This window comes from Camelus bactrianus, chromosome 6, assembly GCF_048773025.1.
Source record: "Camelus bactrianus isolate YW-2024 breed Bactrian camel chromosome 6, ASM4877302v1, whole genome shotgun sequence".
Classification (NCBI taxonomy): Eukaryota; Metazoa; Chordata; class Mammalia; order Artiodactyla; family Camelidae; genus Camelus; species Camelus bactrianus.
The window spans coordinates 20,364,779-20,381,235 of NC_133544.1; the positions used below are offsets into that span (position 1 = coordinate 20,364,779).

Genomic DNA, 16,457 nt, shown 5'->3' on the forward strand with positions numbered 1-16,457 from the left:
GCTCAAGGCGTTCTCATTTGGTTATTTTCTTTAAAGGCAAAAAAGCACTGTGCCAACCAAATAAAATGTATATGCATGCAGAATTTGGCCCATGGACCCACCAATTAATGACCCTTGCTCTAGGCTTTTAAATGATTTCTGTGATCTTGCAGGTTTTAGCCACAGGGACAAAACACAGAAAGGCACCAACCATAGATTTGCACCCACTGCTTAACTCTTGCTTAATGAGAGCTCTGTGTACATAGAAGTCAGCTAATTAATTTTCAATTAACATTCTATATCCCCACCCCAGTATCTGTACTTGCCACTCCTTCTTCTAAGAAAACATAATTCCTGGAGTTGATCTGTTAGGTAAGTGAGGAAGAAAAACTAGAACGAGATGGGGGTCATGGCATTCTGCCAGGGCATTGTCTGCCGAAGTACTGTCAGTTCTGGAGACTGTGGGAAAGGCGAGCCATTGAGCAATGGTCAGTGTGGCTCCTGAACCAATTCAAAGTCTGCTCCTAACCACCTACAAATTTAATTAAACTTTTTCAAGCAAGAAGGAAGATTCCCTAAAGTGTCTTGTCTCTAGGGGTTATGTTAACAGAAACAGGGCATGTGCAGAATTTAAAGAGCTTTCTTATAAATAATTTATTTCTTATCCTTATGGAATCTTAATGCCATTTGATGGAAAGTTTTAATTAATCTGCATATAGGCAAAATGGAACTAAAAGAAGGTCTGGTCACTTAGCTACTTTCATGTCTAGAAGATTTTTTCTTTTCTTTTCTTTTCTTTCTTTCTTTCTTTTTTTTTTTTTTTGGTGGAAACCAGTAAAAAATGAAAACTTGTATTTTACAATTTTCTGCTAGAAGCTTTAAAGAAATCCTGTGATGGTACTCAAAGGGTTTAAAAGTTTTCCACTTCACAACTCACCCTGAACTTTCTTAAATAAGATCGTGACTCAAAAATATTTAAAGAACCTAGGTCACATACCTGATTGAGAGACAGTCGTAGTATATCGGCGTAAAGACGGAAGGTAAGATTCACATCTCCCAAGAAATAGAGCAGGGACAATCTATGATTACTCTTCCTCTTTTCTACCTGCCTTCCAGGATCCTTTCTTCCCAAAACCCCTTCTAAATGAACAATAACAATCATAAATAATCAGAGGAGAGAAACTTTCCCTATCAATCTACACATTATATTAAGTAACTTTTCCCAAAGTTTGGAGCATTTCCTGAAAACCCTCAAAGGTATTAATTTTTTTCCCTCTCTCTTTAAAACACAAAGCAAAATTCCACTGTCCCTCAGCCCCCCCTTCTAAAAAAAAAAAGTTGTCGAGTTTTGCTTTTCTATTCACTGCAGTCCTGGCCAAAGTAAAGCCCTCTTTCTCAATGACGTCAAGATCTTTACCAAGATTAGGCTTTCATTTCTCTATTGCAGCAATTAGCCAGGGAATGTATAAAAGGCTTCAGGGAGACTCACTGGGCTGCAGGGAGAGAGGCACTTTGCACCACAGACAGATAGCACGAAGGAAAAGCCAGAGGGAGTGCGGGAAAAGAGAGGAGTCAGTCGCTCCTGGGGAAGGGAGAGAGGGAGACAGGCTGGGAGAAGGAGAACAGAAAGTGTGTGTGAAACGGAGTAAAGAAGGGAAAAAACTACCCTAAAAAGCACATTTTAAAAACTCTGGCAATTCCAGAAAGAAACAGGCTACGTTTCTGAACATAGAGACAATGGAAAGCTAAAGAAAATTTTGCAATCTCTGCCACAGTCTCATAGGTGCTTGGAAATGAAAGTAGAGCTGCCTGTCTTGAACCGACTCTGAGAGGGGTAACTGGATTAGGGACGGGTACGCCAGTTTTTTTTTTTTTTTTTTAAACATCTTAAATCCTGAAAAAAAAAAAGGCAGCAGCTCGGAATTGAATGAATTGATGGGCACACTCCAACTGCTGGGCTGGAGAGACTGGACTTGGTCTTGCCATTTCTGCTTCTTTGAAAAAGGAGACAACTTGGGCTTCCTTTTAATTTAGTTTTTCTCCTTCTCCCCCACCCCCAGCCTTCCCCCTTACCCCCCCACCCCCTCTATCACCACCCCCCTTTTAAATAAGAGGGTGAAGGGGAACCAGAGCGCACAAGGGAACTGACCCAGGAGGCAGAGAAGATGGGCATCCTCAGCGTAGACTTGCTGATCACACTGCAAATTCTGCCAGTTTTTTTCTCCAACTGCCTCTTCCTGGCGCTCTATGACTCGGTCATTCTCCTCAAGCACGTGGTGCTGCTGCTGAGCCGCTCCAAGTCCACTCGCGGGGAGTGGAGGCGCATGCTGACCTCAGAGGGAATGCGCTGCATCTGGAAGAGCTTCCTCCTCGATGCCTACAAACAGGTGAGCTGCACCCAGAGGGGCTTCTCCGCAGGGCAGCGGGGCAGAGGCAGGGGCGTCTGGGGCCGGAGGCCAGCAGGGGCACTGCGGGGAGCATTGTGGAGCCCTGTTCTGTGGTCATGCTCAAGTGAGCTCCTGTGTTTACTCTCTACACCTGCAATACCAGTTAGATTTGGGGATGACAGGTATTAAGCCATAATGACTCTGTGGGACCGAAGAAGGAGTCTTTCTAATAAGGGTCATTAATGTCTGGCTCCAGTTTTGGAGGAGAGGGGTGTTTGTGTCTGTAGAACAACTTTGGGAAAAGTCAGAAAATGCTGGGGGAGGGCAGACTGCTACATGTATCCTGCTCCTGTCATAGGCTGGCATTTGGATGTTTTGCTGGATGAGAGGCTATGTGAGGTGCCTGCTTTAGGAAAGACAGTTCAGTGGGTAGGCACTAAAAAAGCAAGGAAAAATAAAAACACCACTCAGAACTCTCAGGGAGTTCACAAGATTTAACAAAATGGTCACAGCAGGTGTGATTTGGCATAATAGCTGCTTGTTTCCAGTAGAAGTAAGAGTTAATGAAAACAAGTCTGCGTGCGCTGTCATCCTCTACCCTGATTCGAATCGGAACCTTTTGAAGCAGTTATTAGGCACTAAGTCCCTGTTACTAGTTATCAGTTTGCAACAGAAAGATCTAAGAACCGGCTGTCAGAAATCCAGACTTTGTTAAGGAAACCACATTTGCTTTGTTTCTCAAAAGTTAAGTAAGTTGTCTTAAAGAGCAGATAAGTCTATGGTTTATGACAACCTCAAAGCTGTTATAATTCGTGCCTGGAACACTGGAGCAGTCACCTCACTTACTTGTGGAAGTCAGGTCCCGGGGGCTGGTCTCTCAAAACCAGAGCTGGTGATCTTTGTTTCTAAGTGAAGAATACTGCTTGGTGATGGTGGAGCATCTTTAACACAGATCTTAAAGGGCAAAGAGGAAAAGGCAGTGGTTCTTTGTCAGTTTGCTCCCTCGCTCTCCACCCATATGACTCCTGAGGGTCCCTGGGTTTAGGAAGAATTGACTCATTTGGCAAAAACTACTATCAAAGCAAGCATTCTCGGTTTCCCTAACAGCACTGAGGGACCTTTCCTGAGATGCCAGGGAAGAGAGCTTGAGAGGAATATGGAAGCCAATGAAGTGGTAGACTATAGGCAGGCTGAGCCTCAGAAACAGAGCCGGAAAACTCAGAATAAGAGGGGGAAGGGAATGAGTCCTCCGTAAATAAACGCTAGAAAAATAAACCTATGCACCAGGAAAGGAAAAGAAGTAACTTCTAGTAACAAGGACTCCAGACTAGAATCCTTCCACTGAAAATCTAACAAGTATTCAAGAAGAAGATATTCATTGTGAATTAGGGAAGTTTTACTATATAATGACATGTCTTTACTTCTGAGAGTGACCTGCAGAAGGTTTGCATTTGTTGCCCTAAAGACAGGAGAATAGTAAGAGCTCTTGTTAGTAAGTGAAACTTCTTTATAATATGAAACGGTGTTCAAAGTTCTGACTTATGATGTACATGGGGTGAATGGGAGATGCAGGAAGGAGATATTGAGATGATCATTTCATTTCCACAAATGTATACAGTGAGGGTGAATTTTTTATGTTTTGTTCTGGGGGGTAGAGAATTTGGAGGAGAGTGGGGTGTGCACAGGTATGCCAGGCGTATTATTAATTAGGAAGTTTCCTCATCTATATCTGTATTTCGTAGGTGCTGAGTGATGACATGCCAATATCAGTTGTTTGATCTCAGCAAATTAAACTTTTCCTTTTTTGAAAGGCAGTTGACTTTTGCCTATAAAAGAAAAGCCACTGTTTTGGAGAATTTTACTTATATGTATATATATACTCTCACATAAAGCATGAGGTTTGTGGGAGAAGGGTATAGCTCAGCCGTAGAGCACACACACAGCATGCATGAGGTCCTGGGTTCAATCCCCAGGACCTCCATTAAAAAAATAAGTAAATAAATAAAGAAACCTACTTACTTCTCCCCTTCAAAAATAAATAAAATTTAAAAAATAAAAAAAAATGTTAAACATGAGGGTTGTGACGTTACCCACAAATATTCAGTAAAGTTGTTTCTCCTATTAAGCAGCTTACTAAAATTGAAAAGGAAACAAATGCCTCTTTAATAAACTTTATAATTTATTTCCTCATTCATGGACAGTGTTTCATTGTGTTGCAGTATTTTGTTACCTGGGTTCCGGGAGACTGAGGAGGAGAGTGATTTGTTTTCTGTTTTCGCTCACGGATTGTGTACTCTTCTCCTGTGTTGTTTCTGTCTCCTGATTTGATTAGTGGCCAAGTTTATGACTGTTGTTACTATGTTTGCCTTTAAAGACTTATATAATAGTTGCCATGAGAAGCAGCACCCTAAGAAGCCATACAGCCAGCGATGAGACTGGACTGGGTGCATGATGAATGGAAACACGGCTTGCACCGAGTCTAGGTGTCTCCTTCTGCCTCCTAGTATGGCAAGGGTGGTGGTGGTGGCTGTGGTGGCATTTGAGGGTCACTCAGAATCCCTGAAACAGGTTGAATCATTTCCCTGAGTACAATGGTCATCTCTGCCACTGTCTTGGGGTGTAGCCATTTCTAGAGACACACTGGAGGAGGCTCTGCCTGAGGGGGGCATCCCAGTGTTTCACAGTCCTGACTTGTGTTAGTTCAAGGCTGCCACCCTGTAAGAGGAGGTTTCCAGGATGAGGAGTAGGTGCTCATGTGATGTGATATGAGGCATGTCATTTCGAATTCTCCTTGCTGTTGAATGTCACATACCCGGGAAGATATTTAGAGAAAGTGTACTGAAAGTGTCGTCCCTGTCCTTGGCTCCTACAAGAGGCAGCAAAGAAATTAAAACAAATTAAAACAAAACAAAAAATCCTTATCCATTAGAACGTTGAAGGGGATTTAAAATTAATGTTATAGAGAAGCCTTTAAAGACAGTTTGGGTTTGGTTAGAGGGAGTTCCATGCATGATTCTGATGAAAAAGAAAGCCTACAGAAATCTGTGAGAGATGGAAGTGCATAACAGATGTTTGTTATTTAAGTTTTCCCTAGTCAGTGTCATTGCGTCAAACACTGCATCCTTGTGCTGGTGCACGAAAACTCGAAAATACAACCAATAAGCAAGTTACTCTGTCCGGGAGCCTGGCTCCTACCTAAATGAAGTGTAAAAGTAAACACACGGTATAGATGCTGACAAGCAGTTTAGCTTCTACATGGTCAATATTGCTGTGGCACAGAAAACATATTCATTTGAACATATAATTTTGGTTTTGAAAGGGTCTCTTTAACATTCTCCTCCCCCTCTTCATTCACCTCAGCCTTTTGACACCAGTTTCTACAATGGAAAATGGCCCTTTTAAAAAAGAAACATTCCCAAAAGAACACAAAGAAGGCTGCAGCCAGAGCTTGTCCATCAGTTGGATAAAACACTGGGAAATGATAGAGCTTAGAGCTATGTTTTCAAATTACAGATCAGAAAGAGAATGGCCAAAAGGGAGCTGAGCTCAGAGGAAAGAGTAGGTGGCTTATCCTTCAACTCCAACTTACTTGGCCAGTTTGAATGTAAATGGTTAAATCGCTGTTTGATAATTGGCATATTTGTAAGGACACTGATGTATCCTGGCCATTATGTCAAAGAATTCGAAATTTCTTGATAATAAAGCTATCCCAGGGCTTTGGACAGCAAGAAGGGTATGTAAAAATAATTCTGCCACATAACATCCCCGCCCCCCAATTTTCTTATTTGCTTTTCTTTCTATCATGAGATTAGGTGATATTTTGTCCAGAAGCCTTTCTCAGGCTATGGAAAAGAAAAAGAGAAAACAAGGTTAGTAGTATATGATCTATTTCCAGCTTCCACTTGATGAATGGTTCTTTCTTCCCGCCCCCCCCCCCCCCGCCCTGCATTTCACAGTCCACATGCTAAAGCAGCATTATCCTTTCCTCTGTGTGCTGGAAAGTGTCCGTAAAGGGAATCTTATCATCAAGGGAATCGAATACATGCCATAAATTTACACTCTTGTTCATATTTATAAGTATGGCTATTGCAACATTTGAGCTTGGCCCAGAGATGTCCTCTGTTGTAAAAATGCAAGCCATTTATTTACCTCCCTTGTTGGTGTTGTATTGATGGTGATTACAAAAACATAAGAAAGGACAACTGTAATAGTGCAGATGAAAGAGATTAAAGTCAGTGATGACGATATTACATTTTACGTATGTCCTTTCTGATCCTTGCAAAATAAAGGGACCCTTTGGGAACATCGGAACTTCAAGACCAATTAGTGGAAATGATGCTTCTTGTGTTTGGGCATTAAATACTGGGCAGGGTTCTCTTTAGAGCGGCTAATGCTGGCAGGGAAAGAGGTACCGACCTAATTACTCTTCCGCAAGAGTAAAAAATGCCTTTTGAATGCCTCTTTGGCAAATATGTCTCATTAAGGACAAAAACCAAACACAAACCCTCTAAGAAGGAGAAATTAAGATGATAGATAACTTGTGGCCAGGAGACTTTCTGTGCCACTGTGGGAAATTAAAACAAAGTTTGGGAGTACCAGGGGATAACTTGTTTTTGTCGAGCTTCTTTCCTGCAGCCTAAATGTTATTATGGGACCAACTTTATTTTCTTCATCATTTTGGCTTTTTGTCAAGGAATGCTTTGCTCCTGGGGAAACCAAAGAATCCTCCATCATTGAAGACAATGATGATTCTCCCATTCCATCTCAGCAGGGCGCAAAGCTGAGCAAACCAAGAAATCCTCCATTTGAAGCCAGTCATAATAGGAATTTAATTTTTGTGGTGATCAAATGAGAAATGAACAATAGTATCCTTCTAAAAGATTCATTTCTTTCAGTTTAGAGCATACTTTTTGTTAAAGATTTTTTCTTTATCTCTTTATTGTTGCTAAATTGTCCTCCATCCGCAGTTTTTAGCAAAGATGGACAAATTTTATGATTAGTATATGGTACTTACCAAAGCAGACTACTGGACTGCTCACACTTGGACTTCCAAATCATGGCTGTGGGTTTTCCCCTCATAGTTTTTGTCAGTACACTTGTTCTTACCTGCACATATTATCTGACCTAGTCACCCTCATGAACTGTACATCTGTTTATGGACATTCTAATCTGCAGCCAGGTCCTATGGCTGCTCAGCAAAATAAAGAGGACTGGCTCCTTTCGTTTTATGCACTGACCAGCTGAGATAAACAAAAACAGCTCAGCAACATTCGGTGCTGACTGAGACACTGCTCTACAGTGGGAGTCCAGGTCTCACTTCGCCTCAGTTAGCTCATCCAGCACCCAAATAGGATTCTGTTCATTGCAGGTCAAGGTAATTATTACATGCAAAATTCTTCACTGACCCCTGCCTAGGATCGCAACAACTGTAACTCATTCAATAATTTATTCAACAAAAATTTTAATTTATATATATATATATAAAACACACACACATATGTATGAATTTTTTCCCCAGCTTAACAAAATGCCACCTCCCCCTCCCCCACTCTGGACCTTAAACACACACACACACACACACACACACACACACACACACACAGAGAGAGAGAGATCATTACATATTTGGTAACTTTACTAATTTTTGATTTTAGACCAAAGATGTACTTGTTCTAAATTTTCTAAGGTAAAGTTTTTTGTTTTTTGTTTTTTTGTTTTTTTACCTTATCGTCTGTATTTCAAAAAGAATTATGTGGCTGAATTATATACATTGTCACTAAAAAGAAGGAGAAGGTGTTTCAACTTTCCAAGAAAATTAATTACAGGTAACAAGAGAGTCACCTGCGACTGAAGTGTCAGATTACATTATTCAGCTGAATAATCAGGAATAATGCAGGGATCAATAGTTCTGCTTGGGTGACAGTCAGAGCGTCAGAGGCCCATTTTACAAGACGACACGATTGTTCAGAGCTCTTCAAACGACTCCAACACGCACATGGCTGTTTTCACCTACCGAGAACCTACAGGTCTGTAGCCCAGAGGTGATTTTTCTCCCATATGTGTTGCTCACTTAAAGAGAAGTTGCTACAACAGCTAATGGGTTCAGACTGATCTGAATGCATCCAGATCTTTATATCACAGTATGTTGAGAAACACAGCACAATATTATTAAAAGCAGTCCTCCTAGAATCATCAGTGCTGTTTTAAGTGTGAAAGATCTCACGAGAAGGTGATAATGATGCTACCTACCACCTAAATCCACAAAGAAGTACAAAAACAAGCCATAGATTAAAAAACCCTTACAGTGCCTTTAAAATGTATACCTTTAAATTTCAAGTATAGTTTAAAACCTCAGAGACAATTGTAGCTCATATAAAACAATCCACCTAAAAGTGGCTTATTAGATTTCTTCATCTAGTGTCACTTGCAACATAACCAAGAAAATGAATATACATTAAATAACTTTCTCTGTGATAGTGACTGAAAACAAGTGTACTTATTTAAATCACACCAACAGCTTCATTTTCTAGAAAAGAGGATTGTTCTTCCAAGATTTCTTTTAGAAAATGAATGGTACTTTTTTCAAACCAGCCCTGCTAGGATATTTCACGAGGGAAAGGACGGACTTCGATTCTTTCTCTATGGTTAAAATGAGTTATGCATTAACATTAGAGAGAAGCTTCTGAATAGAAGCCCTTGAGTATGTTATATCAGTGTGGATTGTTAAGTTTTTAACAATTCACTTATAAGTGACTTCAATTACCAGCAATGTCATATGTGGTAGTATTTATATGACGGGGTGGGGGAGAGTCGATGCAGTTGGAAGTGTTTTATAATATTAAGGATAGTGTATAAGAATCAATTGTGCTGTTGTAAGTTGTCCCTAATGTTATTGGCTTTGATAAAACCATTCTAGGGGAAGATCCAATTGTGTTAATTTAAACTGAAGTAATTGGCTCTTTCATGTTTCTGGCTTTTTATTATCAATTTACATGTTCAAAGACCAGCAAGCTTTCTTTCAGTCTGTGTTCAACCATTTAAACCATGTGCAAAGTGGGCACATGGAAAAATTTTCTTCTATGTCTCTTCTGCCTGAGTATTTTATAATTCAGAGGAACTTATTTATAAAATGTATGGTAGAAAAGTAAAGGGTTTGTGACTCCCTAGATTGAAAAAAAAGGGGGGGAAACAAACAAAAAAACCACATGACAAATGAGAAATTAAAAGTAGAATTCTACAAAAAGTAAAATTGTATGTTTTTGTTCATTCGTTTGCTTGTTTAATGGAAATGATGAGATTCTAGTCAAAAGAACCCCAAAATATGCAGAAGCCATAGAAACAAATCTCCAGGATGGGTGTCATACTGAGGAGAGCTCAAATCACTTCCAAGAGTAATTTTTTTTAAACGTAGAATTGCCCAGGAAAGTGGTGTTCTGTTTCACATGTTTGCGTGGCACCCATAACGGCAACCTCCACCCCCACGGTGCTTTATTGTGTAACCAAGAGCTCTTTTCCTTATAGGGGAGATAGGCATTATTGTCACTACTCTACAGATGGGAAAGCCGGAGTCTGGAGAGATTAAGTGGGACCAGGCCTTCTTATAAATGGTGCACTCCAGGTTTGCTAGTTCTGTGCAGCCCATTAGTATCCTTGTCCAGTGGTTGAGATTAAATGCCTTAGCATCAGGCAAGAAAATAAAGGTCTTTTCTGAGTATTTTAGAATTCAGAAGTGGGGATTCAGAAAGAGGTACTATGTCCCACCATTCTGATAATTTGTCTTAAAGTGGCTTTTCAAATGAAGTCAATTGATCATTTGTTATACACTGTGTACAAAGCACTGACACAAAGTGAGGATAGTAAAGAATGCCAGCCTCGACTTAATTGGGGAGAGAGTCAACGGCAGTGCCTTCAGTGATGAAAATAATTACATTTAGTGACTGAACAGGATGCAAACGATTTTTATTCCCTTTAAGGCCATTCATTACCTGCCATGATGGCTTTTTATTCAAATCACTATGTTTCCAGTGTCCTCTGACAGATATACCACATTTTATTAGAGCCAGTTGTTTCTACATAGAGTGAATTGAAGTGGCAATGTGTTTAATGTGGTAGTCTCTTCCTCTTCTTTTTTTCACCACCAGGTGAAATTAGGTGAAGATGCCCCCAATTCCAGTGTGGTGCATGTCTCCAATTCTGAAGGAGGAGACAACAGTGGGGATGGTGCCCAGGAGAAGACAGTTGATGGAACTGAGTGCCACCTTCTTGACTTTGCCAACCCTGAGCGCCCACTGGTCGTCAACTTCGGCTCAGCCACTTGACCTCCTTTTACCAGCCAGCTGCCAGCCTTCAGCAAACTGGTGGAAGAATTCTCATCAGTGGCTGACTTCCTGTTGGTCTACATTGATGAGGCTCATCCTTCAGATGGTTGGGCGGTGCCTGGGGATTCTTCTTTGTCTTTCGAGGTGAAGAAGCACCGAAACCAGGAAGACCGATGTGCAGCAGCCCACCAGCTTCTGGAGCGTTTCTCCTTGCCGCCCCAGTGCCGAGTTGTGGCTGACCGCATGGACAACAATGCCAACGTAGCCTATGGGGTGGCCTTCGAACGTGTCTGTATTGTGCAGAGACAGAAAATTGCTTATCTGGGAGGAAAGGGTCCCTTCCACTACAACCTTCAAGAAGTCCGGCGTTGGCTGGAGAAGAATTTCAGCAAGAGATGAAATCTAGATTAGCTGGTTAAAGGTATGATTGTAATAGAGCTTTTTTTTTTTTTTAAATAAAAACTATGTAAGAAGAAAAAAACTAAGAACTGAATCCACTATTTCAACTGAGTCCTGTTGTCTCGCAGAAAGACAGGAATTTACACGTCGGAAGAACAAAAACTTCTAACATCTCAGTACTACGTTCACCACTCAAATGGCGTTCGGCAAAATAGTAGCCTATCACTTCTCTTCCTAAGTAAAAAGCTCTGAGTAGAAAGATCCCAAGATGGAGAAGAAGAAAACTTGTTTCAGCATGCGTTCATTCTGCCCTGAGAAAGAACTGGAGCAGCTGACGCAGGCTTTGGGACCTGAGGAGGCGCGCGTGAATAATTACTATGTTAGGGAAGCTACCGTCCTTGTTAGTATGCGGGGTCTCGCCTAGGCTTTCCTCAGCACAGACAGAGTCCACCTGGGTAGTTCCCAAGTGTTTACTTATAATGAAGCCTTGAGCACAGACCGTGTGGTTAGGAGCTAGGTGATTAACACGTTAGAGCAGCTTCCATGGTTCTGGTTTCTAGCCACGTAGTGCTTGCTCTCTGCTGGTCTAAATATCCCAGAATACAGGCATGTTTGCAGACATCAAGAATGATCCCCACCCAGAGGGTGAGGCTGACCACCTGAAATCTGATGGTTACTTTCTAGGCAGAGGGGTGGGGCGGAGGGGGAAGTGCTAGAGGAAAATCAAATTGACAGGCTAGGAAAAGGAGGCAGAAAGTTTAGGAGGCATCATAGGGCACCACCTTGGAACTGTGGAGAGTGGGACTAATCTGTTAGCCACAGAAACATGGAAACATGCACAAGGCTAGAACAAGAAGCGGCGCAACTGAAATAGCAAAGAGAATATACATATGAAATCGATGTATTTATATGTTCTTAGATTGAGGAAGGAAGGGGGATTGAGTGGGGAAAGATGCACTTTAGTATTTGTATTACTTTTTGAAACATGTTTGTGGTATGTGTATTTTCAGTCGGTGAATTATTCCCCAGGATACTGATGGAAGGTCAAACCAGTGTGTCCAGGAGTGCTGGTCTGTCCCTCTTCATCCCTGCAGTTCTGATGTGGCCCCACTCGTTCTTGGTCTCAGTTTCTATGGCAGTGTTCTCTGAATGTTGATCAGCTTCTGTGGGAGGCAGATGCCCTGGCCATTCAGCTTCAGCACTATTTTCCTCCCAAAGTAGATAAACTATAGTGAATGACAGGTAAAAACAAACAAGGTTTCTTCAGTTGCATAATAGAGGAAGAGAAATTTTGAGACAATTCTCATCAGTAATTTTGGAGGCTTTGATAATAAGGCAATCCTCAGTATCGTGGAATTTGGCAAAGTGGAACTCCCATTAATATTTTAATTTGAACTTGGGTCTAACTTTGTTTCTCTAAGCTGAGAGCAAAGAATCTAAGGCTTCTATAGTACATTATTATAATACTATTTTAATATATATATACCATATTTCTCTTTGAAGTGAAGATACTATAGTTTTACTTATAAGTAAACCTAACCTCCAAAAGAATAGCCCAGCCAATTTTGTATCATAAAATTTTTATTGTAAATTTGAAGATGTTATCAAATCACAGTATATGGTTATATTTATATGTACAATCAAAGGTTCTCATAACCATTCTATTAATAATTGAATCATAAAATAAAATTAATAGAAAAAGATATCTAAATTTGAAAATCTTCCTGAACTAGTTGTCTGAAATGAGAAAAAGTGAAAACTAAGTGTGCAAGAACCAAAAGTCTATTTTTTTTAAAAAATGGAGCAACAGAATAGTCATATCACTACATGGTTTATTACTTAGATATTAAAGCACCATTTTAACTAATTATTTTTTAACTGCAACATTTAAGATTCCCAGGGTTCTAAACTCTAAGAAACATACCCACAGAGAAAGAAAGCAAATTTTGAAAATGTGACACTATCTAAGGAATTTCTGGAAAAATCACATATAGAGAACAGATTATTTCAGAGTCCTCAATTGTTAAACTCTGTAACTCAAGGCTTATCAGTGGGCTCCACTGATTTCTATCTTCAAAATGGTGCTGAAACTTCTGTGGTACCCTGGAGAAAAAAAATGAAGAATTGGTGGCAGCACACTCACACTGTTGTCCTTAAACTTCCCCTTTGTTCTGCACGTACAGTAATGGAACAGGATGTTAGAGAAGCTGGTGGGGGGATGAGATTTGGGTAAGGCAGTCAGTACTAGTTGTCTGGGGAAAAGGATGATGGAAAAATTATCCAGTTGTGATATTATTTTTAAAGAAAGAGAAGGTGTGTGCATGCAATTCCTCTCCCTGAGGATAGACCAATGGAGAAGCGAAGCAGAGGAAGTAAACATACAAAGGCACAGGCTGAATATCAGGGAAAAAGGTTCAACTGAACATAGAAGAGTTGCTGGAAGAAAGGCTGTTGGGGCACCGGCGGAGAAAGTGAATTGACAAAGCTCAGGAACACTACGAGATGCAGAATAGCTCGGTGTTCTCAGAATTGTGATAAGCCTATATCGTTACGTAGCTTATTTATCTCAGCATAAACTCTTATGGTTTCCTGTGATGTATCTTTATTAACTTAACAAGAACTCATTATTTGAGATAGAGGAGAATCAATGTTTAGCTAGTATGCTCAGAGAAATTATTAGATTGTTAACACCCACCCCACCTATCCTGTCTTTTACAAGTTACGTTCCTTTGAAGACTTGTAGTTTCTATTCGCACAAGGCAAAGTATATATAAATATATGATTTCCTCTTCTTAGTACCTAAACATCCGCCCCATAGGCTATGTTTATGTGGAGCTACCAGTTTAGCCTTTAAACTGAATTAGCTTGTCTATTACTGAAATAGTTTCCAAGCAATGTTAAATATTATCACAGCATCTGGATTTACTCATTTAATGTTTGAAAGACTTGTGTCTTGGAACTATTCAAAGCTGACTTAATTTTATTGCTTAGAGAAAATATTAGTGGAATCAACAATGACTTTCTTGAGTGGACATGAATGAAAAGCCTGCACAAATGGGGTGTAAGTATTTGATATAGTTATTACAATGTAGCTGTCTCCTTCAAAGCAGGTTACTAATGCTATTCTTTGCACAGCTAACATGCCAGTCATTTAACTGATATGACTTTTCACATTCATGTTTTCAGATCTCTGGTCCTGTGTCTTCACCTTGTTTATAGAATGTACCCCTGGTTTTTGGTAATATCAACTTCTAAAGGCCTATTGATTTAGTTTAATTCTCCTGTCATTAATCAGGAAATGCCAGTTCTGTGAAGAAGGAAAGAAGAAAGGCCTGCTGTGTTTCATTTTGCCTGAGTGTATTTCACTTTATGGGTCTTGAATAAAAGTTAAGAAATACGGTGAGGTCCTGTGTGGGTGCTGCCTTGCTGCATCAAATACCAAGGGGCAGGTTAAAGACAATGCCCATGCCTTTGGGAAAATGCCCAGTTGGATACAAGGTAACCTCAGCATGCCCAATGGGCTATGTCCACGGCAAGAGGAATGCACTGATGTGCAAGACTTCCCGTTCTGTAAGTCATAAGAAGATAAACACGGGCATTTATTCTACCTAATCTCTGATAGTTTGGAAAATAAGCTTAATTAGAATCACACGGTCATTGCAAAGGGGAAAATGTAGACACCAACGTCTGTTGCATTGAAGAATTGATTAAAAAGAACATTAACCAGCTTTTAAAACTTTTTAGAACATGCCCAACGTTATGTCTCTGAGCAGTGGAGATCAACTGTGAGGCTTTTAATTCCAGGAGTTTTTTCTAAAGAATTGATATTGCCAAAAATCAGAACTAAAGTGTTTTTAGTTATATTCCACCCTCCTCTCTACTTCCTCCTTAATCTTAAACATAGAAGCTAAGCCCATGCTTCTTATGTAAGTCCAGAGTGGGGCATAGGTATCAACCTCTCCTTGGTGATCAGCATTCTCTTGGTAGTATCCTGAGGTCTCCTGTGAAAGAAGGGGATAGGGCCTGGGAGATTCAGGAAATTACTAACTGGGAAGAACTAGGCCCTGAGGGCTTGATCTGCTGGTCTGGGAAAATTCCTTCTCACCCTTGGAGAAGAGCTGATGATTGTCATTGAGTGACTTAAGCAAAACATTACTAACATGTTTTCTTAAACATGAGCAAAGCTTTGGGCCATTTCCTAATGCCTTATGTTCTGGATAGCACCAGAAGTAAGGTTTCAGAATTAAGAGATCCAGTTCTGTTCCAAGATGAGTCTGAACCAATAGAAAGCAAACAGGTACAGATGTCCAAATGATACTGTTCTCGCAGGCTGGGGCTCCCTGCCCATCTTGGGCAGCAGCACCAGAGCGCCAGAGAGTTTATTTAATATTTACCGAGGAGACTTCGAAGACACAGGAGATGTTTAATGAAGTCACTATTTTGGCTCAAAACTCCCCCCTTCCTCCAAAAAAGCAAATAGGTAAACACATAAATGAAAGAAGCCCACAGAAGGGAGTGGGAAATAAAATTCTCTCAAGACATATCCAGACCATGTCACTGGTTGGTGTGGTTTTTGTGTGGGTTAAGATTGGAAGATGTGAAGACATGAGTATCCAGTACTTTATAACCAAAGCAATTAAAAGATGTTGGGTAGGGAACGTTGGCCAGTTCTATTTAATTTTGCATCACATTATCACCAGACTCTATCACTAGCCCAAGTAATCGGGCACCCGAAGAGGGAGATCGGGATGTGCAGAAGTTACCAGTGTGCAAATGATAACTACTGATGAAAGAGTCATCGACTCAGTTAGTGGTTGGATGTGGTCACACTTGTTTGCTTCTGCCCATCTCTGTCTCCCCAGCAAGGAGGATACTCGGGGCATGATGCTATGAGTACTGGGTAAATGTGGTGAGAATGTGTGTGTGTGTATCTCTGCTTCTCAGTTGCAGAAACAGAAATGCTTTGGAGATTATGTGTAGAAAGAGTGTTATTATATTGGTGCTGAGTGGTATGTGTGCTTTTAAATTTGTTCTTGTATTTTAATAAACTTTGAATAAAAGAATAAAGTTACTCTTTGGTTCTGTTTGTTTATTTTTAAATTACTCTCTAGACCTTGCCCTTGGCTGGAACACATTCATGGTTGACAAGGGAAAGAGAATCCATCATTCTAATATTTATTCCTTGGTATTTGTGGGCAAAATCACCAGCAATGCCAGGTTATTTTAATCTCATGCTGTGTGCCAGAGTCTTCAAGGAAATCAAGACAAGTTAAAAGAAAATCTTAAGATACTTTCCATATTCATGAACAAGTTGCACACGGAATTCATGGAAAGGGGCCTGTTAAAGAGACTGTGGAACAGATTTCTACTTTGT

General features: G+C 40.4%; 1 protein-coding gene across 1 annotated transcript; it reads left to right on the plus strand.

Annotated features, from left to right (window-relative positions):
• The first annotated feature begins 1,141 nt into the window (after nucleotides 1–1,141).
• DIO2 (iodothyronine deiodinase 2) lies at nucleotides 1,142–16,139 on the plus strand. The gene is given in 3 exon segments (XM_010955857.3): nucleotides 1,142–2,366; nucleotides 10,508–11,078; nucleotides 11,081–16,139. Coding segments are annotated over 3 exon segments (816 nt in total). The 5' UTR covers nucleotides 1,142–2,144; the 3' UTR covers nucleotides 11,104–16,139.
• Nucleotides 16,140–16,457: the final 318 nt, after the last annotated feature.